General features: G+C 41.2%; 1 protein-coding gene across 2 annotated transcripts in view; it reads left to right on the top strand.

Annotated features, from left to right (window-relative positions):
- Window positions 1–26,417, top strand: part of map3k21 (mitogen-activated protein kinase kinase kinase 21) — a 99,565-nt gene that overhangs the window by 43,514 nt on the left and 29,634 nt on the right. For both annotated transcript variants that reach the window (XM_059648738.1, XM_059648737.1), the window contains exons 2-3: window positions 24,415–24,595; window positions 25,399–25,547. In XM_059648738.1, the coding sequence (XP_059504721.1) occupies window positions 24,415–24,595; window positions 25,399–25,547 (330 nt within the window). The remainder of the gene's footprint in view (window positions 1–24,414; window positions 24,596–25,398; window positions 25,548–26,417) is intronic.

The raw sequence follows: 26,417 nt of genomic DNA, 5'->3' as shown, positions 1-26,417 counted from the left end.
AACATGCTTGAATGAAAGATAACAAAGTGTGGAGCTGGATGAACACGGCAGGCCAAGCAGCATCTCAGGAGCACAAAAGCTGACGTTTCGGGCCTAGACCCTTCATCAGAGCAGGTCTAGGCCTGACACGTCTGCTTTTGTGCTCCTGAGATGCTGCTTGGCTTGCTGTGTTCATCCAGCTCCACTTTGTTATCTTGGATTCTCCAGCATCTGCAGTTCCCATTATCTCTGATCACAATGCTTGAATGAAAGTTAGGTTTATTGTTCCACAACTTAGATTGGGGCATGTTGGAGTAGACTAGCCACCTTTCCCCCCAATAAATGCTGGGTAAAATCGATCATGGAGGGGGGGCTCTAATTCTGACTATGAATTATGAACACTGTTCAGATTTCTTCAATTCTTCATAATTTCCATCCCCCGCATCCTCTCTTCCCCACCACAAAAGAATTTGCTTTCCACCTAACTGGGCTGAATTTTATGCAGGGTGATGGGCTCTTGCTTCCCATTGTAACAGTTATGGGCCAGCTGCATTTGGTTGGCTCAACCTGGAACTATTTAATAGTCATTGCACCTTTTAATTATTATGGGGGCAGAATTTCTGTTTCAGCGGAAAGGATCCCACCCCTGAGAGCTTACAACTCAGTCAAATGTCAGGCAGCACCACTGGGAACTGTGAACCCTCCTGGGATGATAATGAGCCTCCTGATAGGAAAGGAGCCAGAAGTCCAGAACAGAGAGCGCCCAGGTCCTGCAGGGGATTGAGGCACCTGAACTGTACCACCTTGTCACCAGTACTTACTGAGCAGACTGGGTTCCACTGACACAGGAACCTCCTACTGCCAGAAATACCCTACGAAGAGGAAGCCCTTAAGCAGTGGTTAATTGACTGCTTTGGGCCTCAGTTCGCTAACAGTCAATGAGTGACCAAATCTGCTACTTTTCTCTTCAGCTATTATTGGTGCTTAAAATTAAGGCTTATTCTCACTTTGTGCGATGCTGCTTAGTTTTGCGATCCCCCAAACTCTTAAAGTATTGCTGTTAAGTTGTAAAGCTTCCCATCTTTCTTTTTTCCACTGCTGCTACATTGTAATTTTCGGTGTGTTTGGGCAAATTAACCATTTTGTGTAAGAGATCTTACAGCTTTAGAAGTCAAAATTGGGCAGCCAAGTCATTGTACTGCATGTTATGAGATGGTTTGCCTTGAATCCTGCAGTAAATTTTAACATGCTTGTCCACCGTGTGTGAAAAGTTTTGTCAAGGTGACCGCTGTCATATGTTCACTTATCATTGAAATTCCATTTTTGGAGGATCTGCGATATCTTGGCTAATGCACATCCTATTGAGGGTAGACAACTGTTAACAAAGTAATAGAAGATCAATGAGGAAAAAATAAAGTAATTTTCTAATGTTCTAACCTCCATCCTGCATAGAACATATTTTCAGTGCTGTGTACAAAATGTTCTGAGACATTGATTTGAATGATTTCATTTCAATAGACCAATTGAATATATTCCTTGTCAAAAGCTAACAATGATGGAGAAGCCCCATAAGACACATGTAGCTCCTTTATAATGTGAAAATACTCAAAAAGTGGTGGCTTTTATTTAATATTGTTCTATCTACTGAGAAGTTGTTGACGAGTGTGAATGTTGCTTGTTGAGTGATGAGCAGTTGGATGGTTTTGGGTGTAAAATAACATTGAACTAGTTGAATAGTCAGGCTGAGGGTGTGAAGTGTGGGAAGAAAATGAAACCTGGATCGAAGTATTTTAGGGAACTTGATCAACTGGGTGAAATGGCTGAAAATTGGCAGATGGAGTTCAATCTGGATAAATGCAAGGTATTGCATTTTGGTACAACCAGGGGCAGGATTTATACAAAGAATGGTGAGGCCATGAGCAGTGTTGTAGAGCAGAGAGACTTCGGGTGCTCAGGTACATAATTCTTTGAAGTTTGTGTCACTTATACCTAGGGGGTTAAAAAGGCATGCTTGCCTTTGTTGCTCTGTCCTTTGAGTATAGGAGTTGGGAATTCATGTTGAGGTTGTATAGGACATTGGTGAGACCTCATCTGGAGTACTGTGTCCAGTCCTGGTTGCCCTGTTGTAGGAACGATATTAAGCTGGAGAGGGTTCAGAAGAGATTTACCAGCATGTTGCTGAGTATGGAAGGTTTGAGTTACAGAGAAAGGCTGGGATCTTTTTCATTGGAGCTTAGGAAGTTGAGAAGTAACCTTGGAGGGATGTAGGTAGGGTTAATGATAGGTGTCTTTTTCCCTAGGATGGAGGATTTCAAGACTAGGGGACATCTTTTTAAGGTAAGAGGGGAGAGATTTTAAAAAAGACATGACGGGCATACCTTTTACACAGAGGGTGATTCGCGGTTAGAATGAATTTAGGAAATGGTGGATGTGACACATAACATTTAAAATTAACTGAGGTAAGATTAGATTTTCTGAAGAAGGGTTCCAACAAGAAGCATCAATTTTCCTGTTCCTATGATACTGCCTGGCCTGCTGTGTTTCTCCAGCTCCACACTGTGTTGTCTCTAGATAAGTATGTGACTAGGAAAGATTTGGAGGGTTATGGGCCAGGAGCAGGAAGGTGGGACTAGTTTAGTTTAAGGTTATGCTTGGCGTGGACTAGTTGGGCTCTTTCCCTGATGAATCTCTTCTTGAGGTGAGAGCACTGCTGGCATGTCAGCATTTATCCATGCCTAATTACAATGGAGTAGCAGTTTTGAACTGCTGCAATCCATCTGTTGTAGCTGCACCCACAGCTGCACCACAGTTGGATAGGAAATTTCAGGTTGGTTTATTAGGCCAAGTTTTCCAAGTTTCATTTCTCTTTCCTCCCCAACCAACTTCGAGATAGACTGAACTGGCAATGCAAGTCGTTTTTGCAAGCCATTTATATTGTACTTTAACAAATTGTGTTGCTGCTTTGTGCTTGCTTTATATTTCTTAAGTTACCACTGAGATCAGCAATGGTATAAAACATTATTCTGTCTTTACAATATGGCATAGTGACCTGCTTCCGATCAAGGAAGCTGTGTTTATTTAAACTGTAAATGTTATGCTCGGCAACAGCAATAACACAGATCATTGACCATTTAAACCATAATTCTTAGTCTGTCAGTTAAGTAAATCAACCCTGAAATGTTGTGTTGTTCATATGCAATTGACAGGTAACTGCAAGAGACCTATTTGAAATTTGCTTTCTCACGGGTTGCAATCCTAAATATTTAGAACTTTCAGTTCATAGAAAGGACCTAAATGTATATTAAAATAGACTGTGACTAGCTTCTGACTTTAATGCTAACAAATGTGGTCTTGAAGCAATTTTGAAGACCTGTGTAATGTATTTTCTTGAAAGATAATGTGATCTATATGTTGTGCCCTGTATGTTTCCCTCTTATTATCCATTCAGCATTTTCTCTGCATCTTGCATTCAGACAAACTGCTCTAACACAGGACATAGTACTTCAGAATCCCTAAATGATGCCATTCAGCCCATCATGCTTGTGCCAGCTCTTTCAAAGAGCAGTCCAATTAGCTCCTTTTTGCAATTGTCTAAGTTTTTATTTTCCAGTTACTGCGATGGGCTTCTCTTCATGTGAAGTTGATGAATGCCCTGCTTTCTTTACTTACTGTATTTTAAGGAGCATGTCACACCAAAGTATGGTTACAGAAAAATGGGGTTCAGATGCTTAACCTTTTTAGGAGAGCATACTTATTAACCTGAATTAGCCTTTGACATAATCCTTGCAAGCATATATACCAATCAGTTTCTTTTTTTGTTATGCTCCTACTGTGCTGTACTGTTCAATAAATTAAAACAATTGAGTGTTTTTCTTACCATTAAAATATAGATTTCACATTGTACAAAATCAGTACCTTTAATGGGAATGGGCTGGCCCACACTAACTTATTAGAACTTGCATGTAAACATCATACAGAAGTAGTTCCAGACCTGGTATGTGAAGTCTACAGAGGAGTGTGCCCTCAGAAATTTAGTGAATAATCAGATAACTGGATTAGAAAAGTCCAACGTTTGATCACCTGACTGTAATGTGGTGGCTAATTTCAGACAGGGGTAATACTAGGAGTGTTTCAACAGTTGTCCAGGGTTCATAAACTAGCTTTTGTAAGGACTGTTGGAGTTGGGATGAGGGAAAAAAATAACAAGCACACAGTCTTGCTTGTCTGGTGACCCCTGCTGAAAGCGCATAGCTGAGGGCCAAAATCAAGTCAGCCTTCATGACTGAATAAGTAGGCTCACTGCCTAGACTATTTCAGGAAGAATGATCATTTCGGCAAAGTGAGGGTACAACAAGGCCTTGTGGAATTATAGCTCAGGATTTTTGAAAGAGGGGAAAGTGATGATTTGGAAAAACAAAATTAATTCCAAATTCTAATTTCTCCTGAATTTATTTTGGGGGGTGTATGGAGCATGACGATGAAGCGATCACGTTGAACCCATTGCACCACAAAATGACGTTTGACCTGCCTCAAGTCAAATCAAATGTTTTGCTTGTGCCTAATTCTTCATTGTAGATGTTTTTATCCACATGATGTTCTGGATTGAGACTATTTTTTTCTGTACACTCTTCTCCATTCCCACACTTCACTGTAGTTTGACTGCATCTGATCTGATGCCATGCCAGACTACCTCAGTTGGCTAGACAGCTGGTTTAGGCGAAGGGCGAAGCCGACAACGTGGGTTAGTTCCTGCATCAGCTGAGGTTATCATGAAGGACCTTCCTTCTCAACCTCTCCCCTCACCTGAGTATAGGACCAAGCTGTTCAATCTTGTCTCAATCCTTTCATTCCAGGAATCAGCCTAGTGAATTTCCACTGAAATGCATCCTTTCTTTTTTATTCATTCATGGGATGAGGGCATTGCTGACCAGGCAGCATTTATTGCCCATCCCAAATAGCTCAAAAGGCAGTTCGGAGTCAACCACATTCTTGTGGGTCTGGAATCACATGTCGGCCAGACCAGGTGAGGATGGCAGTCCCTGAAGGACATTAGTGTAAGTATATTCCTCCTAAAGTAAGGAGACACAAACTTCAGGCAGTGCTCTAGGTCCAGTTTCCACATTGTCCTCTATGCTTGGAGCATACTTTTAAACTCTGAGATATTGGCCTTTATTGCAATATTCCATTTGCCTTCTGAATTACTTGTACCTGCATAATAATGCTTGTTTTGTGATTCATATACAAGGGTATCCAGATCCCTCTATACAGCAGCATTCTCCATTTAAGCGACACTGTTTTTATGCCACGTGAATAACCTTGTATTATAATCAGCGAATTATTTTTTGTTCAGGTAACCTATCTACAATAGGCCAGTTAGCTCAGTTGGTTGGATGGCTGGTTTGCAAGGGAGCACCAACAGCATGGGTTCAGTTCCTGCACTGGCTGAGGTTACTGTGAAAGTCCTGCATTCTGAACCTCACTCCTTGACTAGGGTGAGTTAAACTCACCTCCAGTCTTCTGTCTTTAAAGGGATCAACTCTGTGGTCCTCTGGGATTGTGGTAACTTCACCAACAATATATATTATCTAATATGATCTGTAGATAAACCTGGGACCTAATGGAGTGAGGGAACAGGTATTGGATACCTTAGATGCAGGTTAATAGCATTATAGACTAGATCAACACCCTTCAAAATATATTAAGATGATAGTCTAGACCCCAACTTTTTCTTATTTTTAAAGGCGTTGTGTTCTGATTGCAATTTGATTGGTCTAACTACCAGGCTAGAAGCAAAACGCACTTTATTCTCTCTCAGTAGTTTGCACTATAGTCATCTTTGCTGTGTTCCAATTTTTTTTCTGATCTTTCTGGACTGCTAACGGTCTTTGCAACATTGTATGTCTTTACTTTCAATTTAAAGCTATCATTAACTTTCTCAGTTAGCTATGGTTCATGCATTCGTCTCGTAGAGTCTTTGTCAATGGAATGCATTTTGTTGTGATATATACCTGTGCTCTATTAAAATCCCCTACTTAATGTATAAGTTCAGCCAATGCGAATAGGCTGTTTATGTCGAACATCACAGCAGAGCTTAATTTTGCCCTTGCCTCAGGCCTTAGATGTGCTCACAGGTTATGATTGATCATAAACAGAAGCGTTGGCTCATTTCCTCAATTCTACCTTGCACCGTTTAGATCAGGTAATTCAAAACAAGGATTCATCAGAAAGCAAGAATGGCCTGTATCATTTGAATTGGAGGTTAGAGGATTTGCTTCCCAGTGCAAAGAAAAAAGTCAAGCACATTTATTGGCAGCCTGGGTATAAACATAATTTTCTTTATCTCCCTTTTCCTATCACCTCTCCTCCCCTTACAGGCTGGAGGTCTGGGTGATTTTCCTTGAATGCTAATGAAAGTCAATAATAAGTGATCTCCACTGGCATCCCAACCTTGTATGAACTTATTCTACAGCAACCTTTTCAGATGTAATGTGTGTCATTATGCTTGAATAACCTTTGTTGAATTGGCAGCATTGTCCATGTCCAGTGCCTTAGAAATCCTGGCAGGACACAGTGCTACAGCTGCCCAGTTCAGCTAGCCAGTTTGAAAACAATGTCTTGTTGTGGTAGTACCATGCATTCTAGTCTGATTCTTTAACTGATGACATGTCTTGTCTCACTGTTTTTAAAAATGATAAGCTCTTTTACCAGTTGTAGCTCTTTTCTCCAGATCTTTGTTTGTAGGAGGAGTTGAATTATGATTTACCTTAATGCAGGTTCCAGTAATGTGGAATTGTGGATTACCTGTAAAGATTTTGAGCAATGTTTAAATCTCTCTATACCATGATTTGTTTCTCATTGTTCAAAATGAAAACACAAAATAGCTCCTCTGCAAAGGAACTTGCTGGACAGCTTAAATGGTGATTGAGCTGTACATTTTGGAGTGTTCTGCCTCACTGAAATCAAATAAATTGTACTGCACAGGTCTGTTGAATTTAATACAATCCATTTGTCACATGTTTTTGACCAAGCATGGCAGATCTATTGAGGAATTATTCTGGAAGTAGAGCCCTGCAATTGTGTATCCTGCACATTACCTCATTTGTAATTTAATTATAAGGGAAACTATCTTTTATCTTTTAACATATCTTTTACAGTCACCCAAAAAGGCAGTTTAGGAAGGGGGCTACAGCACCTCCAACTTAATGTTTAATTTTAAAGACACACCACTGACAACGTGGCAGCCCCCAGCACTGCACTGGCGTATTGACTAAGTTTTTTTTGAGACTAACCATAGCATCACTTTCTGGCATCTCAAGCTTTGTCAACTGACTCCTACCTGAAATATGCCCTTCGCAGCTGAGACTAAGAGCATTGGACACTGGTATCTTACTTCAGATTTGAACTCATCTTTGACAAGAATGTCTATAAGTCTGGTTTGTAGTGGGCAACGTTCTTTGAAACTCTACCTAATTTGACATTAATCTTCAATCCCAAGTATCTTCATCCGTTATGAGGTTGGTGTCCCATCCCCTAAAGATCAAAGTTTCATTGTAGATTGCTTCATTTTAATCAAGGGCCATAGACCTAATTAATCCTGTGCGTCAGAATTTTTCTTGGATGCACTGTAACCAAAATCTGAGACTGCAACTCCACCAGACAACTGTTGATTTTGACCATTCCAGTTAGGGTCACCAATGCTTGAATGTCAAGCCATTTCCTAACAGCAAGGTGTAACTGACAGCTCCAGTTCTGTTTTAGTGTACACATTGTTGCCATGTGTCAATACCTTTACCTATTGCTGCGTTGCTCAAAATGCCAGAGTGTACTGAGGCTGTAGCTGAATAGCTAGGTGGGCTGTCATGTCTTCATATGAACATGCAATTACAGAATCTGGAATTATGTGTTTGTAATTCGTTCTCCAGCCCTGTTTGTTTCTGAATGAATTGTGTTTTTTAAAGAAAGCATTTTGAGGTTGAGTAGCTGCCAACTTTCTTCTTTCTTGATTACAACTTTAGGTAACCCACATTTTATGTATTGAAATAAATGGTATTAGTTAGAGATTAACAATTGGGCTATAAATTAACTTTTATCAGAATCGTGAATCTGCTTCATTCCATCGTTTCTCATGGATATCTGAAGCTTGTACCAGTTGAGCTATTGCCAGTTTTGTGTTCCTCAGGGAGTTGGTTTTTATTTTGGCAGTGTTTAAAAAGAAATTGGAAGCAAATGATTATGGACGAGCTAATCTTTATCAAGTCACGAGATGTCATACGTGATGTGGTTCGATAAATGTCACGTCACATGTTCAGTCTTCATTGCTCAAGAAGGAAATGTATTGACCATAGCTTGGAGTTGCCTTTTAACTTAGTCGAAAACCTGTGGCAGTGCTTTCAATGCAATGCACTCAGTCAGCTACAATTTAACCATTAATTCAACGCTATTTATTTTGAACTGGTAAATATTCTGATTTATTTTTGCACTAAATTGCAATGCTAATTTGCACTAGCAAACATGGGCATTTTTTCTTACAGGAGTCAGTTGTGAATTATCAAGCACTACATAGCTGCTGTTGGTGTCATTATGGGCAGTTGGTCACTTTTTAATATTCTGAAATAATGTTGAAAGACTAATGCTTCCAATATTAAAGCAAGATGCAAGGAAGTTAAAGGAAAGTCAGATTGCGGTGGTTACATGGTACAAAGCTCAAGCTTCCTACCCTTCAGGGTTTATAGAGGAGAAAAGAACTGAAGGAGAATTGTTAAATTAATGAGATGTCGCTGACACTGTACATGCAGTCAGCTGCCTGAGCAAGTCGTGAAAAAAGACATCAGCAAACGAGGCACTATTTTATTGGCATAGAGTTCATGCTGGATTCTTCCACTCTACTATTGTTTAACATTTTTAAATGATAAAATCAGGCATGATTGTATTAGAAGCGATGGTAATCATGTGCATAATCAGAAAAATCAGTGTAAAAGCACCTCAAGAGATCAAAGCAATGACAGTTTTAAGTTTCAGGGCAAGAAAAGTTAGAATGCAATGATAAGTAATTTGTCTTGAGTTCAGCACCGTGATAATTTGGGGAGTAATGTTTATCTCACTAGAACTCTGAATTACTTATTTTTTCTTAAGGTGATTTAGCCATGGTAATTGAAGGGTTACTGGTATAAGGTGGGGGTGCTGGGTCTGGGTGGCATCCTCTTTGGAGGATCAATGCAGATTCAGTGGGCCAAGTGGTGTCCTTCTGCACTGTAGAGATTCAATGATACTTAAACCAAAGGGCTGGAGAAACTCAGTGGTCTGGCAGCTTCTGTGGAGGGGCAAACAGAGTTAACAATTGGAGTCCAATATGATTCTTGACTTGATTGACTCAGTTTCTCATTCCGTAGATGCTGCCAGACTTACTAATTTTCTCCAACAGTCTGTTTCATTTCAGACCTCCAACATCTGCACTATTTGCTTTTGTTTCATGGAAAGTTCTTGAAACTGTGAATGTGTCAACTTTACCAGGACTGAATGTGAAAAGGTGGTTTCAAAGATTAGTTTGACCTATTTTCCCCTCTTTTCTGCCCAAAAAAATCTGACTGTTTTTGCCTTTGAAGTCTGCTTTAAATTAATCAACGGTGCAAAAAATATCCTTTATTTAGACTGAACCTGAAACTTTCAGGTATGTTTTGTAATTGTCCCTAAAATACTTGCATTGAGTATTCATCACTGCAAGTTTAGTCAGGTAGCTTTTGACTTGTAATGCATTTGTTTCTGTCAACAATGTCTCAACTTGCCAGTCATAATTGCTGGGTGTGGGATTCTGCATTCTCTTACAGTGGTGTTTCCTCACTCCTAAGTGTTTAGATAAGCGACATAATCACAGTGAATTGACTCAGTGGAACAACAACCTGTACCATTCAGATCTGATGGTCCTGTGCCTGGTTCCAATACTAGGTTGTCAGAGTTGACAATGTTAGCATGGGTGGAGTTGGCTGCTATGTTTGTTCTTGAGAGCCTGGGGAAAGGGGTAAAGAACATCAGCCAGGGTGTTCCTGATCGTAATCCAGTGATCATGTTTAGTAATAAAACCTCTCAACCATCGCCACATGTGGATTAAGCCATTTTTTTCAGCCTGCTCATGAAATGTAATAAATGTTCAAATTGCTGGCATCTGTTGAAGTCTAACTGTTTGAAGTCAACACATGACAGGAAGAACTCTGAGTCTCTGAATAACAGGATTTCTTTTTGTGGATGATGCTGGCAGGTTGTATTTATTGTTCATCCCTGGTGCAAATGTTTGATGTTTTTACACCTGTGTTCCCAAGCTACTTCAGAAAGAGCTGAGAACAGACAGGCAGGATACACTGTCATGTTTCAACTACCTCTAGTGGCAGTATCGATTGATAGTTTGTGTAAATATTTTGTCCAGTGATTCAAACACTGCTGATAAAGATTTCTTATTGCAATGCTAATTCAGCAGCTAAAAGCTGTCATCCATCCTTCCTTTAAAAAAAGGGACCTGCATTTTTACCTGAGACCACATCACGACATCTCCTAATGGCTTTACAATTAATAGACTAATTTCAAGATTTCGTTGTCGCAACTTGGGAAAAGTTGCAGCTAGTATATGACAGCAAGCCTTTGCAGCCAAGCATGACTTAATTATCAGGAGGCCTTTTTCTTTAGTAATGTGTTTGGGAAATAAATATTGGACAGGACAACAAGATTACTTCCATGGTCTTATGTGAAATATTGTTGTGGAACTCTTATACCCATTTGAGACGGGAAGAGGCTTTAAAACCTTGCCTGAAGGATGGTATCTCTGATCGATCCGCCCTTCCTCAGAACAGGAGATTTTTGTGTTCAAGTCTCTGAAGCAACACTTATTCCTTTTTGAGGTGAGAAAGCTACCACTTTGTCAGAAAGCTGCCACAGTAGATATGATTCTGCTGAGTTTCACTACAGCACCAAGTAAAACATAACAAGCTGGTGATAACAGTGTGGAGCTGGAGGAGCAAAGCAGGCCAGGTGGCATCAGTGAAGCAGGAAAGTTGACATTTAGGAAGGGTCCTGACCTGAAATGTCAACTTTCCGGCTGCTCTGATGCTGTCTGGCCTGCTGTGCTGCTCCAACTCCACACTGAGTTATCTCTGACTCTAGCATCAGCAGCTCTTGTTATCTCTCAGTGAAATAAAACAAGCTTATCTTTTCAATTCATTTTCTTCACTTTCATGATCAAGCTTATTGTGCTCTACCTCCTCCAAAGGCAGCATGGCTGATGTGCCCAAGGATCCAATCTAGCAGCTTCTTAATTTTGTTCATTGAGTTATTGGATATACCTACCATATGGGGAGCTATCTTTAACTAATCTTCAATTCTGTTGCTTGAAGATATTTGATCTTTTAGCGCTACACTTTTGATCTGTGTGAATAAGCCAGAAAAGTTTGTGTATAAAACAATGAGATATTGATTCATTTTTAGTGTGTGAATGAATGAATTCATTCCATCTCTTGGGTATGTTTCAAAGCACATCAGTTTATACTTTCAAGGAATATGGTTTCATTTTTACCACTTTTTCACTTGTTTAGAATTTTCTTTTCACAAATGCAAATATATCCTATACCTGTTCACAGGCTAGTATACTTTCCTATCACATGTATAAAACAGGCCATTTTTGTCAGCTTTATTCTGCTTGATAGCACCATCATTTCCAGAATGCCCTCTTAGCCCCTGGAAAGAGGTACTGAGACAGTCATGCACAGTAATTGTCTGTCTCTTTCCTGAAGACTCGTTAGAGGTATTGTGCACAGTACAGTGGTGTTGTGACAGATCTTCACCTCTCGTCATGTCAGCCTGTCCCTCATGCTACAAGAGTGTGTAGATTTGGTGAGGGTCAAACAATAATTAACAGGCTTTGTAAGTAGTTGAATATAGTAGAAGAAAATCCAATATGATCTGGAATTAAGACCTATTTTTGCATTTTTAATCTGTTGTCAGCATGAGAGGAGGAACTGTAACCACATCCTGGATTTGCCTTTTCATAAGTCCACAGTTTTGCTGTCAGATGCACAAAGCCTGTGCTGTCTTTTATTTGGTCCTTGCTTGCAGTTCCTTTTTGCTGAAATCATATCTACCCCTCCAGCAGCCATCTCCCCAATTGCTACAGTGCCTATAAAGTGGCATTGCTCCACGTGAGAAAGGATGCACAAATGAGAGCCAGGAGTTGCTGTCAAGCTTCACCGTCCCAACAAGAAAATATAACACACCATTTAAACTCCAATATACCATTAGCATTTGTTTGGAGGTCCTGATCGAAGTATACTATTTCTTGGAGATCAGTTGTGTGTCTGCTTTAGTTCAGCAGAATTCCACTTGACTGGAAAGTAAACAAAACGCTCAAGTGGTATGTTGGTTGCCAGGGATTTGGGCCATGAGAATGCTTCAGTCACCAGTCCTCAAGCTTGTGCTTTTATTCTATGAAGTGCATGTTGGCTGGCTGCCTGCTGAAGTACTGCGCCTTAGTGGCAGAAAACAGAAGAGCAAAACACTCAGAAACTTGGGACAGTGGTTCAAGTGAAACCTGGCTCATCGCCAGGCAAGTCCTTGGTGCCTTATTTTTGGTTTCGGCCCAGTCTGAGCACAGTAAGAAATTTCAGGAATGTCACTGTTCACCTTTGGAGTGAAGGTGGCCCTGTTGATTCTGGCACAACACCTAATGGGACCGTTCTCATCAAAAGGCTTTCTGTGCCAGTCAGTATGCTGGCCACTTGCTGCAAATCACCTTGCACTTTGTGTTTATCTTAGAGTTGTCTGGGAGAAACCTCTAATTATATACAGGCAGTAAACTATTTATAGAGTTTTATGATTAACCATTTAACCTCTTACTGGCTTGGCTGATTTTTGCTTAGGTAATGTTCTTCACTTCACCTTTTTGAGTGAGTTCTGTGATTCTGTTCATGGGTCTTGATAGTAGCAAACTGACTTCAGGAACTCAGGGTTGGGCGGGTGGTGGTGGGGGGGAGGTGGATATGTGATGGGACAGATCAGGTCTAATTAGTCTTGGCTCCGGGGATCATCATCAGCATCATCTCCCTACAATGTGGAAACAGGCCATTCAGCCCAACAAACCCACATCACCCTTCTAGAGAGCATCCCATTCCCCCTATCCTTTTCCCTATAACCCTGCATCTCTTATGTGTAATCCACCTAATTTTACACACCCTGGACACTACAGGCAATTTAGCACGGCCAGTTGACCTAACAGGCACACCTTTGGACTCTGGGAGGAAACCAGAGCACCCAGAGGAAACCCACACAGACACTGGGAGAATGTGTTGACAAACAACTTCTCACAATCATAAGATCGCAGTCAGTAGCTGTGGGTTTGAAAACCAGGCAGAGTTTTGTGCCTTTGGGAGAAAACTGCTGTTTTTTTTAAAATATACTGCAATTCAATGATGTTAAATTGGTTTGTTTCTTGTCCACTTGCACTGATATACAATTGAAGAGTTGCAATATAAACAAACATTTGATCTGTCTGAGAGTATGAAGCAAATTCAGTAGTAACTTTCAAAAGCAGAATTTGACAATTACCTAAAACAGGAAAATAATTACAGAACTAAGACGAAGCAGTAGAGTGGGCATAACTAGTTGATGGGGCAAATGGTCTTCTCTGTGCTATATCATTCTGATGGTAATTAAGTTTCAATCTTGGAGTGATATTTTGTCATTCAACTGATTGATTAGCAAAATGATGCAAACTCTTCATTTTGTTAACAAGCTACCCACGTCCTCATTGTCAGATGCTGCCCAATCAAATCCGTTGATGCACTCACATTCAGAAAAACATCAACTTCATCTCCAGAATGAACATGATGAGTCAAATTACCTCGTTTGCAATTGATACTTTACATCTGTACATATGAGATCGCAACACAAACTCAAACGCAGCAATTGTGCATTGTCCCAAAATAATTCTTTAGAAGTAGACATGTGCAAAAGCGTAAGCATATTTGTAACTGGAACTCCCAGAAGCCAACAGCTTATTTTCGATTTTACTGTCCCAAATTAAGACTCAGTCTTCCACAGTGTCTGGCTTGTGACTGACTCTAATTGATCTTGGAAGTTTGCAATGCCAGAGGGCAAAGTAGTGCATTCTTCTTGTTAAATACTGGTAATGTTAAACCAGGATATAAAATAGCCTCTTTGAAATGCCAATGGTATTTATGCCAATTAATCTTGAATAGCATTTGTTAATAAACTTAGCACCCTAAGTTGCCAACATGTCCTGTAAGCAGTAAAAGAGGGAATGGCCTCTAGTGGTGTAGCTTGACAGGACAATGTTGGTCAGAACCCAGGGAGCGCTCTAATCATCTTCGATAAATGCCACGGAATCTTTGCATCCTCAACTTAAGGCTTAGTTTATCCCAAAGATTTAACTCATGGCAACAGAGCAATCCCTCATACTGCATTAGGTCTCAGTCCAGGTTACGTACTCAAATCCCACAATGGATATCAATCCACTGTCAATGGTCTGGTGGATAGAAAAGTGGTAAACTGATTCCAACCTGGAGATTGTGAGAGCTGATGCATTTTGGAAGTCTAACAAAGCAAAATAATAGGGTGGGAGAATGCTGAAAGGAGGAAAGTTTGAGAGGGACTTTGGAATAAATGTGGCAGATGTCACAAATCCCTGAAAGTGGCAAGATTAGTGAATAAGGTGGTTAAAAAGCCATTATAAATCTTAATTAGCTGCGGTATGGGATTTAAGTGCTGAATTATTGGGCCCCATCGTGAGTATTGTGTGTAGTTCTGGTCATCTCTTTATAGAAAGGATGTAATTGCACCGGAGAGTAAACAGCAGGAAACATCAGAGGCAAGATCGCAAAATGCAGCCTTGAGGAAAAATTGGATTAACAAGGGTTGTTTTCCTCAGCACAGAGGAAGCTGAGGGCAGATGTAATTGAAATGTACAAAATATTGAGGGATCTGGGTAAAATGGATGGGAAGAGCCTGTTTACTCTCTGACAAGGGGCAATAGATTTAAGATGATTGAGGCCAGGTGAGGAACGGATTTTTCCATCCAGAAGCTGGTAGAAGCCTGTTATGTACTGCCTGAAACACTGATAGAGGCACAGACTGTCAAACTGTTTAAACAGTGTAGAGCTGGAGGAACACAGCAGACCAGGCAGCAAGAGAGGAGCAGGAAAGTTGACATTTTGGTTCAAATGCTGCCTGGCCTGTGGTGTTCCTTCAGCTCCACATTGTGTGTTATCTCTGACTGTAGCATCTGCAGTTCTTAATATCTCATTTAAAGAGTGTCTGGATAAGCTCCTCCTATGCCATTATCTAATGGGCAATGGACCAAATACAGAGAAGTAGCATTCGTTTGGAGTGGCATGAATTTTGGCTGGCACAGACATGGTGCTGAGTTGACCTCTTTCTTTGCCATTAGCCTTCTATGATTAGAACTTGAGCTAATGAATTTGATTTCTGAGGCCAGTTCCAGGAAGAAGCTAAGCTGACATTTGGATCCTGATTCATTGCATATATTCTTTAGTCTAGCAGCCTTTTGGCAGCTCTGATATTTGTTTTGAAGCTGTTGGTCATCCAATTTATGTTCACCAGATTGGTGAATACAAACATTGAATATGAAATGCTTTGGGGAGTTGAGATTGTTGCCACCGTATTTTCATAGTTTATATTTCAGCCAACTAAGGTTATTCACATTAACACTATCTCGGGAAAGCAAAGCTTGCGATTATCAGAATCAAGTGAAACGGAGATGGTAACTCTGCAAGAAGAAGCAAGACTTCTAAGCCTGGGATCAATAGAAGTGAAGTTGGAAAAGCACAGCAGGTCAGACAGTATCTGAGGTATAGGAAAGACAGCATTTTGGGCTGAAACCCTTCATCAGGACTGGGGAGGAAAAGGGGAGCCCAGAAGTAAATAGATGGAGAGGGCTAGGGCTAGGGGAGAACTAAGTGGGATGGTGATAGGTGGACGCAGGTAGGCAGTAATTGTGATTTGCCAGTGGGAAGTGTGGAGCGGATAGGTGAGTAGGAAGGTGGACAAGTGAGGAGCATAGAACTGTACAGCAGAATACGGACCCTTCGGCCACAATGATGTGCCAAACTTTTACCCGAAACCTAAGGTCTACCTAACCCCAACCTTATACTATCATCCATATGCCTATCTAATAGCCGCTTAAATGCCCCTAATGAGAAGGAGGGGGCACACTGGACATAGGATAAGGCTGGGGTGGGGGGGGTGGTGTGGAGGGATTTTGAAGCTGGTGAAGTCAGTATTGAGGCCATTGGATTGTAACCACCCAAGCCGATGCATGAGGTGTTGTACCTCCAGTTTATGTTTGGCCCTGGTCTGATAGTGGAGGAGGCCAAGGATGGACATGTCATCGTGGAAGTGGGAGGGGAAATTCAAATGGATGGCAACCAAAAGGATTGGTTGGTACATGCAGAGCACAGATGCTCTGCAAACCGAGTATGCGTTTGGTCTCCTCAACGTAGAGGACACCACATGGGGAGCAACAGATACAATGCATTAGGCCAATCTCTGCCAGATCTGGAAGGATTGTTTGAGGCCTTGGATGGAGGTGGGAAAGGGCAAGTAGGGTCAGGTGTTGGACTTCTGGTTGCAGAGAACAGTACTAGGTGTGGTGAAGTCAGTGGGGAGTGCAGAGCTAATGAAGGATTCGCGGAATGAACAGTCCCTACAGAAAGTGTACAGCGGTGGGGAAGGAAATATCTTTTTGGTGGGGTTTAATTGTAGGTGGCAGTAATGTTGGAGGATGACGCATTGGCTTTGGGTGTTGTTGGGGTCCTACATGAGGATTAAGGGGACTCTCTCCTTGTTGGGGGGGTGGAGTTTTGAGAGCGGAAGCGTGGGAAATGGAAGAGATACAGATGAGGGCATCCTTAATTACTAAGGAAGGGAAATTATGGTCACTGAAGTAGGAGAATATCTGGGATGTTCCGAAATAAAACGCCTCCTCCTGGGAACAGATTTGACAGAGGCGAATTGAAGGTATGGGAAAGCACTTTTTTTGGGAGGGTGGGTGAGAGGTGTATTCAAGGTAGTTGCAGGAGTCAGTGGGTTTGAAATGGATGTCAAAGAACATTACAACACAGGAACAGGCCCTTCAGCTCGCTAAGCCTGCGCTGATCCAGATCCTCTATCTAAACCTGTAGCCTATTTTCCAAGGATCTGTATCCCTCTTCTCCCTGCCCATTCATATATCTGTCTAGGTACATCTTAAATGATGCTATCATGCCCCCCTCTACCTTCTCCGCTGGCAATGCCTTCCAGGCACCCACCAACTCTGGGTAAAGAACTTTCCACGCATATCTCCCTTAAACTTTTACCCTCTCACCTTGAAATCGTGACCCCTAGTAATTGAGTCCCCCACTCTGCGGGGTTGGGGGAGTGGGGGTGGGGGTGGGGGGTGGGGGTGGGGGGTGGGGAGAGGAGGAGGAAAAAGCTTCTTGCTATCCACCCTGTCTATACTTCTCATGATTTTGTAGACCTCAATCAGGTCGCCCCCTCAACCTCAGTCTTTCTAATGTAAATAATTCTAATCTACTCAACCTCTCTTCATAGCTCTCATCCTCCATACTAGGCAACATACTGGTGAACCAAGATAATAAAATGTGAGGCTGGATGAACACAGCACTATCTCTGATACTGGTGAACCACCTCTGCAAAGCATCCACATCCTTTTGGTAATGTAGCGACCAACACTGTACGCAGTATTCCAAATGTGGTCGAACCAAAGTCCTATATTGCTGTAACATTACCTGCCAACTCTTGTACTCAATACCCTGACCATGAATGAAAGCATGCCCGTATGCCTGCTTGATCACTCTATTCACCTGCGTTGCCCCCTTCAGGGTACAATGGTCAGTGGTGAGTCAAGAGACAGAGGTCCGGGAAGGGGAGCGAGGTGCAAGAAATTTGAGGGCAGGGTGAAAGTGTTGGCAAAGTTGATGAACTGCTTGACCTCCTTGCAGGAGCACAAGGCAGCACTGAAGCAGACATCAGTATAGCGGAGCAAGAGGTAAAGGATGTTGTGGTTGTAGAAGAGGGACTGTTCTACGAATCCTACACAGAGGCAGGCATAGCTCATAGTCATATGATCCGATGCAAGTGCCCATAGCCATTGCTTTGGTTTGTAATAGTGAGGCTGGGGTTGGGGTTGGGGTTAGAGCAAAGAAAGTCAGGGATTTCTGGGCATATAAATTGATTCAGCCTCCTTCGTGAGGTGTCTTCAAAAGCAATTCACTGGTTTTCATAAAACCCTGAAAAGTCTTGAAGTTGAGAGGCATTATGTAAGTGCTTTTCTTCCCTTGTTTTCTTCAGTGTGATAAATTTATGATTTTCTGATGTGACATAGCAAAAACGTCTGGCTTCCCCTTACCCTCTGCACTTCCTGGTGGCAGTAACACTTCAGGATTCGGTAGGGACTGGCATATTCTAGTAGCCCTTATTCTGGTACCAGTAAGCAGTGTCATTGAAAGCACGTGAGCCAATCCATTTCATAGCAACGATTCCCAGGCCAATTATCCTCTTCCAAACCGGAGTCCAATTTTGACTTAGCCATTTTCACCCGGGAAAAGGTCGAACTTGGTACAGACTTGGGAATCCATCCAGAGGGCTTCTGGCCTGGGATCACAGCAGCACTGCAAATGTTTAAACCCCACCTCTGTGTTCATCCGAGCAAGTGGGTTATTGCAGCTACATTGCAACCTCCAGTGTGCAAGAATCAGCATGCCATCAGCAAAGTTCATGCACTTGGTGTGACCATTGTCTGAAATGCTCTTTTAATGTGGAGCAACTCAAATACAGTTACCCATTACTGACTGAGCCCCAAGTTTGTTCAAGTCTATATCAGGCTACTGAAAGACTCTGACATTGCCTTCTTACGCTGCTGTGCAAGCTCTCTTTGCACGTATGATTAATTTCATAGAAAATTCATTCTTACTATGTTCTTCAAAATTGTATTCTATTCTGCCCTCTTTATTTCCTTGACTATTCATTTAACAAAGTGAATGCTGTTACTAGGTCGTCATCATAGTAATATTTTCACTGATTTTAGTTAATTGATTTCTTGGGGTTTTAGTTTCTGATCATGGAGCAAAAACGAGCCCTCTGCCAGAAATAGTGGTGAAGCATAATCCACACTGGTTTTATAAAAGGGAAGTGGTTAAGTGTATTGAAAATAAAAGGAGGAGCTATGAGGAATTCGGTTAAGTGGGTAACTATTTCTGAGTGCTGAATGCTTTACTTCTGTGCTTTATTTTTATAATGGATGTGGGTGTTGGCTGTACTAGTATTTATTGCCCATCCCTAATTGCCTTTGCAGTGTATGGCTTGTTGGGCTATTTCAGAATCAATCACATTATTGTGAGTCTGGAGTCATATTTGTGCCAGACTAAGTAAAGATGATAGATTTCCTTCACTGAAGGACGTCAGTGAGCGAGTTTGCTTTTAAACAATTGATAATGGTTGCCATTGAACAAGTTTCCAGATACTTAACAAATTCTTGCAGATATGAACCAAATTCTGCCTTGGCAGAAGCGGGGATTGAACCCAATCAACTGAGGACAGGCAAAGGGCATTAGTTTAATTTGGTGTCATGTTCGGTACAAAAGTTGTGGGCCGAAGGACCTGTTCATCTACGCTCTGACCCATGTTCCCATACATTAGCCTTGGGCTCTGGCTTACTAGCACAGTTACATTACAGCTATGTCTCTGCCTCCCCATTGACTCAATTTTTTTTGCTGGGCTTCATCTTGTATGAAGAAAAAAACTTTGAGCATTTGAGATAAAAAGGTTTTAGGAATGTGCAGCTGGCTAAATATTTGGCTCCCCTCCCACAAAGGATTGATTTGATGTGAAAAAAAATCTAATGTTGTAAAGGAACTGATAAGTTCTAATCATCCATTTTCAAAAGACATGTCACATACAATATTAACTGCTAGTAACCTTTAATTGCTAAAGCTGAAGTTTGGTCTGAAATGTTATGAGGTTTAAAGGATCCTGAGAAACTGTTCCAATTTAATAGGGCAGGGGGAAAGACAAAACAGAAATGAAAATTCTCGATTTTTAGTAAAATGATTGGTGGCCAGAAAGAAAAAAAATATTATGATGTGTACTGCTTTTTGTTTAGAAATAGGCTTTCTCAAAATTTCTACCAGAGATAAAAATCCCGTGGGGGCTTTGAATGCTCATAGGATATGTTACAATGTGCAGTCTGTGTAATCGGAACTTTCTTTCCACTAATCTGGACAGAATTTAAACCGATGGGGTGGAAGGGTCAGCAAACAAACTGGACCACCCAGCCTGCCTTGTCTTGATGAGTCTCCAATCTAAATGCAGTCCAGTTTGTGTTGTATGGAAGCTAAGCTGAGCACCTTATGGTATGAAGTACTTAGTGTCATGATCTGTGAGACAGTTTATGCAATCTTGTATTTTTTCTTGGTTGCAGACTAAAATTTCATGGTATTAGTGACAAGTTATTTAATTATCTAGGTATTTAGGATAATGAGAAATTGTTTCACTGCAAATGTAGTCATGCATAATCCAGGGGCTAGCTGAAACGTGAGCCAAATTATACTGTTGAACCAAATAATCTAGCAGAGTTCAGACTGCTAGGGCATGTAAGGCTGAGAAGCTAATACAGAATTCTGGAAATACATCAAACTATAATATTGTGCTCACCAAGAATCCCACTGAAATATTAATCCAGGTTCTGCTTGCTCCTAATGTTTATTTCTAACAGTTTCATTTTCAATTCTGAATGCAGTAATGTTCTTCCCAATTCCTTTCCCCTTGTTCCGAGTCATTCAGATCAATTGTATTATGGATATCTTTTTCAGTTGAACCGAAATTGACAAGTGTGGTTCTGCTGCCCCCTCTCAGCCAAAGAGAGGGTTGCTGTAGTCTGTACACTTGACGGTTTTTCACTGATAACTATGAAATTGAAGTCTCGGTCTGGGGCCAACAACATAAAGCATAAAGATTCCATCATTTCAGATGTGCAACTACCTCCTGGGTAAGGTACCAAGCTCAGCTTCCATACAGACAAAAATTGATTCAAATTATGGAGTCATCAAGATGTGGATGGTGTTTAACCACGTTTGCGAAAGAACCTGATGCTGTGAATTAGTGTGGAGCTGGAGGAACACAACAAGCCAGGCCACCACAACGGAGCAGGAAGGTTGAAGTTTCGTGTCTGGACCCTTCTTCAGACCTGAAACATCAACTTTCATGGTCCTCTGATGCTACCTGGCCTGCACTGTTCCTCCAGCTCCACCCTCTGTTATCTCAGACTCCAGCTGCAGCAGCACGGTGGCTCAGTGGTTAGCACTGCTGCCTCACAGCACGAGGGACCTGGGTTCAGTTCTACCCTCTGACTGCCTGTGTGGAGTTTGCACATTCTCCCCAAGTCTGCATGGGTTTCCTCCAGGTGCTCCAGTTTCCTCCCACAGTCCAAAGATGTGCAGGCTAGGTGGATTAGCCGTGCTAAATTGCCTGTAGTATTCGGGGATGTGTAGCTTAGCTGAGTTAAAGTGGGATGGGTCTGGTTGGCTTTCAGGTTCAGTGTGGACTTTTTGGATCAAAGAGCCGACACTGTAGGGATTCTATAATCTATGATCTTCTTGTTATCTCTACTGAGTTACTTGCCTTCTGCAATTCAGTTGGTGTTGTATAAATAAACATGACTGAGAATTTGCGCATAGCTGTGTGCAGTGGACAAAAGTGAAATGAAGCATTAACTGATTTGTTTGATATTGGTTATATTGAATAAATGTCTCAAGTGCAGTGTAGAAAATGAGAACCTTGAATATCCATAGCACTTTTTGTGCCATAGGGTATTGGAAATCACCTCCATTCCATTGAATTATTTTGGCGTGTTTGTTTTTTTTAGGGAGATATGGCAGCCAATTTGTGTGCATCCAATCCTACTAAATGGTATTTGGTTAAATGAGTGGATGATCTACTTTTCTAATGTGCAAGGTAGCTGATACATTTGTAAATCTTCTTTACCGATCCGGTCTTATCCAACTAAACAAGCAGACAGGTCTTTGGTTTAATATTGCATCTGAAAATTGGAATCTGTGAAAATGCAGCTTTGCTTCGTCCGCTGAAGTATTAACAAAGGTATTGTACTGACTTAAATTTGTGAGCACAGCATTCTGACACTTGAACCACTTTGACTTGGAGTGTCATCTCTATTCATCCAATGCCAAATTGCTTTTCTTTACTCTGCCTTGCTACAACTGAAAGTGGAACCAATAGAAGCTTACGCTTGGCTGTGTGGTTAAAATTAAGCAAAAATTACTTTCTAGGACGGTAATGCCAGGGGGAGTAAATAATGAACTGATTTCTCAGTAAACCTTCTAAACTAGTTGAAGGAGGTGATTATTACAGGAAGAAATCAATTTCATTCTTGCTTGCCATCCTTTCTGGGGAGTTCACCTGTGGGGATTCCAGAATGAATCTTTTCTTTGAAAGCAATCCAGAGGAAGAAAAGCAGCAGCCCATCAGTTATGTTGCCCAAATCCTCAGTCTTGATGTTTTAACTTAGAAATTAATTTCTATGTTAATACAAGTTCAGTAGTGCAGTTGTCTGACCCAACAACTTGTCTCTTGACCTGTCAGATTGTACCTTTTTCACAAGGGGATTGCATTCATCTAAAATTGAGCAATTCCTATCTCCTCATGTAATATCTCTGATTCCTGACCGGCAGATGGAGATTCTGATCTGCCAAAAAAAAAAGAAACCCGGGTAATTTTCTGTATGTGCACAGAAAGCTTGATTCCCTGAATTCCAGATCAGCCTTGAGAACCCTTGCAGAGGATAAGGCATACCCTTGATTAGTTTCATTGTCCGGACACCAGAGCAAAATAAAAAGTGTTCTTGAAGAAAAATAGTATGTGGTGACATTCTGGAATATTTCCCCAAATTTGATGGTCAGCTATCATTTCCATTCTTAAGAAACTCTTGTCATCAGCTGTCTTTAGTCTCTAACTATTAACTTTTTTGAGATTCAGCAACCTGCTGGGATGGAATTTGAAACGTGCCTTAATGGTGTTGACTCCCAAGATAAGTGTTACAATGCTGGCGTTGTTTGTAGTTTAAACATCAATAAATGGGAACTAAGAGCAGAGTTGATTTGGGAAGATTGATTAAAAATGGGAGATTAAGTTGTTTGGTTTTGACATTGACTGATTGTACTGTTATCAGGTATGCTAGATAGTGTACTTAGCCTTTTGAGTGTACTATCATGCTGCCAATTCTGAGTGTCTCTTGGTACCTCCTGCATAAAATATGAAACCTGCTGTAAAATTATGGATAATTTTGTTTCAGTTGTACTTCTGCAATGAGAAAGAACTTGGACCTTGCTACTTTATTTCAAGTTCATGTTTAGCCAGTCCAAGAGATGAAAAATTAGTTTGTGGTGGTATTTTCTATTATGTGAAACTTGTATACTTTGTATCACACTTAAATTTCTTTGGTATAGTTGTGCCTGCAGTGAAGGCTGTGGGTCATTAGGGTTCATGCACATTGCTGTATCTTCGTCCCTACTGTTGAACTTCATTTCTGCATTATCATCCATTACAGCACAAACCACAGTTACAAGTGTTACTAATTTACTAAAACGTCATGTGGTGTTCAAATGAGTATCTTGAAGCTAAACACCTTGTGGATTATAATTGATGAGACTTGAGCAGTTTTGCCTTAGAATGGATAGGCTTTTTAGATCTGCATACATTGCAATTATTTTCTTTGATTCTCTCTGCATTCATTGAAATTCTGGGGACCAGCAATTCCTTTTTAAAACACTGCAATTGACCTCTATGACCCAGGTCAGAGAGGTCAAACATCAAACGGGAATCCTGGACCAGAGTGCTCTTCAGTGACACCAGCTAGTGGTGCTGGTGTGTGGCCAACAGATGAGGATAGCAATGGATCCTGCCAGGCTTTGATGTCCTCCGTTATCACAGTGTTGATGTTCATTGTTGAGATAAGCTCTTGGGTGATGTACCCAGAAGTTGTACCTGACTGAACCACAGGACAGTGCCCTGTTTTTCTCATTCCTTCTGGAAGAAATTGCAGACTGTGGTTAAAGGATTTGTCACTGTCCTAAAAATCCATTGAGTTAGTCATACATAACAAAGCTGCTATTAGAATAGAAAATGTGATGGGGACGAGTATGGACTGTAATCTTTGTAGGGATAGTCTTGCACTTAAAAACTGTTACATTTTAGTGACAATATTCATCAGAATGTGTTTTCTGAGATGGCATAAACCAGTGTGGTAACATAAATAGGCAAGCTTAGAAATTCACTTTGAGCCAGGAAGCAGCAAGGTTAAGTATTTACAAAGTGATGCTTACGCTGCCCTTCATATTTTTACTTCCTCAGTTCTGTTACTTGAGAAGATTGAACATGATGATATCGCCAACAAGACATTGAAGATCACTGACTTTGGCTTGGCCAGGGAGTGGCACAAAACAACCAAGATGAGTGCGGCAGGAACATATGCTTGGATGGCCCCTGAGGTTATCAAATCATCCATGTTTTCCAAAGGCAGTGATGTCTGGAGGTAGGTATACCCTTCAACCGTCGAGCATGAAATTCTGGCAGCTTCAAATCATTCATGGGATATAAGCAGCACTATAAGGGTTTCCCACCCCTAATTGCCCACTGCAATGCATGTGGTCTAGGTATGTGGAGCTGTTAAGGTGGGACAGCAGTATATCTACAAGCCAGGGTGGTGTATGACTTGCAGGTGGTGGTCTTCCAATGTGTTTGCTACCCTTGTCCTTCTAAGTAGGAGAGGTCATGGGCTTGGAAGGTGCTCTAGTTATGAAGTTAAATTTCTTATGAACATAGAGAAGAAAAATTAATTGCAACTAAATATATCCCATTAATCTTTTCCACATTTTTGTCTCTCTCTCTCTCGCTCTCTCTGCCTCTCTCACTCTGTTTGTGTGTGTCTTCCTGCCTGTTGCACCCTCTCTCCACTCCTTGATCCATCATGTTTACCCGCTCTTCCTCTCCTAGACCGTCATGTTTGGGACTCTCTGCTTGAAACTGAGGTTTAGAAGGTTAAGGGCTGATATAATCATGGAATAAAAAATATTAGAAAGGAAAATGAAGTAGATATTAGAAAGCTTTCCTTTATATGAGTTCAGGAAGAACTTTCTCATGCTGAAAATCCCAAACTTTCTTCTCCCAAAGTATTGTATGTAAAAATGAAGCTTGTAGATTTTTGTTGGATAATAAATATGCAGTAAATGTTGAGGTCTATGTTACAACCTAATGGAATGCCGGGATAGGCTCTTTCTATTCCTTTCTTTCTGCTGTTGATGCTCAAGAAGTTTGGTGTCACCTCTCTGCTTTCAGCTATGGCGTTTTGCTGTGGGAGTTACTAACTGGAGAAGTACCTTATCGTGGAATTGATGGTCTTGCAGTAGCATATGGAGTAGCTGTTAACAAATTAACCCTTCCTATTCCATCCACGTGTCCTGAACCATTCACCAAGCTCATGGAAGGTAAGCAAATGGTCTTGTAAAGTGAATTTGATTTGATTGATTTATTGTCATGTGTCAGGTATACCTAATGATAGTGAAAGGCTTTGTTTACAAGCAGTGCAGACAGATTATAGTATACAAGGACATACAGATCGTAGGGTGAAAAAAAAACCTGAGGCATACAGGCTATGTTGCAGAGGGCGTTTGCTAGGCAAGATCAACATTAGCAAGATGATCATTATTTGAAGTTGGAGAGTCCATTCATCAGTCTAAAAACAACAGCTGTGATGAAGCTGTCCCTGAACCTGCTGGTACACGTGTCCAAGCTTCTGTATCTTCTGCCTAACACAAGTAGTTGGAGGAGAGCGTTATCTGGGTGCGGTGGGTACTTTTGTTGGCAGCCTTTCCATGGTAACAAGCAGTGTAAATGGAGTCCATGGATGGAAAGTTTACTTCTGTGATGGTCTGGACTGTGCATACAATCCTCTGTCGTTTCTTATGGTCCTGGGCAGAGCAGTTTGCAATACCAGGCCATTATGTATCTGGACAGTATACTTTCAATGGTGCATCTGTAAAAGGTGCTGAGAGTTGTTATGGATATGCCAAATTTCCCGAGCTGTCTGAGGAAGAAACAGCTTATTGTGCCTCCTTGACCATTGCATCTACGTGTGAAGTATGATACAGGTTATAGGTTAACGTTGCTCCTAGGAACTTGACGCTGTCCACCCTATCAACCTCAGTTCCGTTGATGTAGATGGGGGCATGCTCTCCTTTCTTTCTGAAGTCAATGATTGGCTGATTAGTTTGCGAACGTTGAGAGAGAGGTTGTTCTCACAGTTTCAAATCACTAAATTTTCTCTCTCTCTCTCTCTCTCTCCTTTCTGTATTCTG

The sequence above is a fragment of the Stegostoma tigrinum genome, chromosome 9, assembly GCF_030684315.1.
Source record: "Stegostoma tigrinum isolate sSteTig4 chromosome 9, sSteTig4.hap1, whole genome shotgun sequence".
In the NCBI taxonomy this organism is placed as follows: Eukaryota; Metazoa; Chordata; class Chondrichthyes; order Orectolobiformes; family Stegostomatidae; genus Stegostoma; species Stegostoma tigrinum.
The sequence above is the reverse complement of the archived record's forward strand: the minus strand, read 5'-3'. Positions and strand labels throughout refer to the sequence as shown.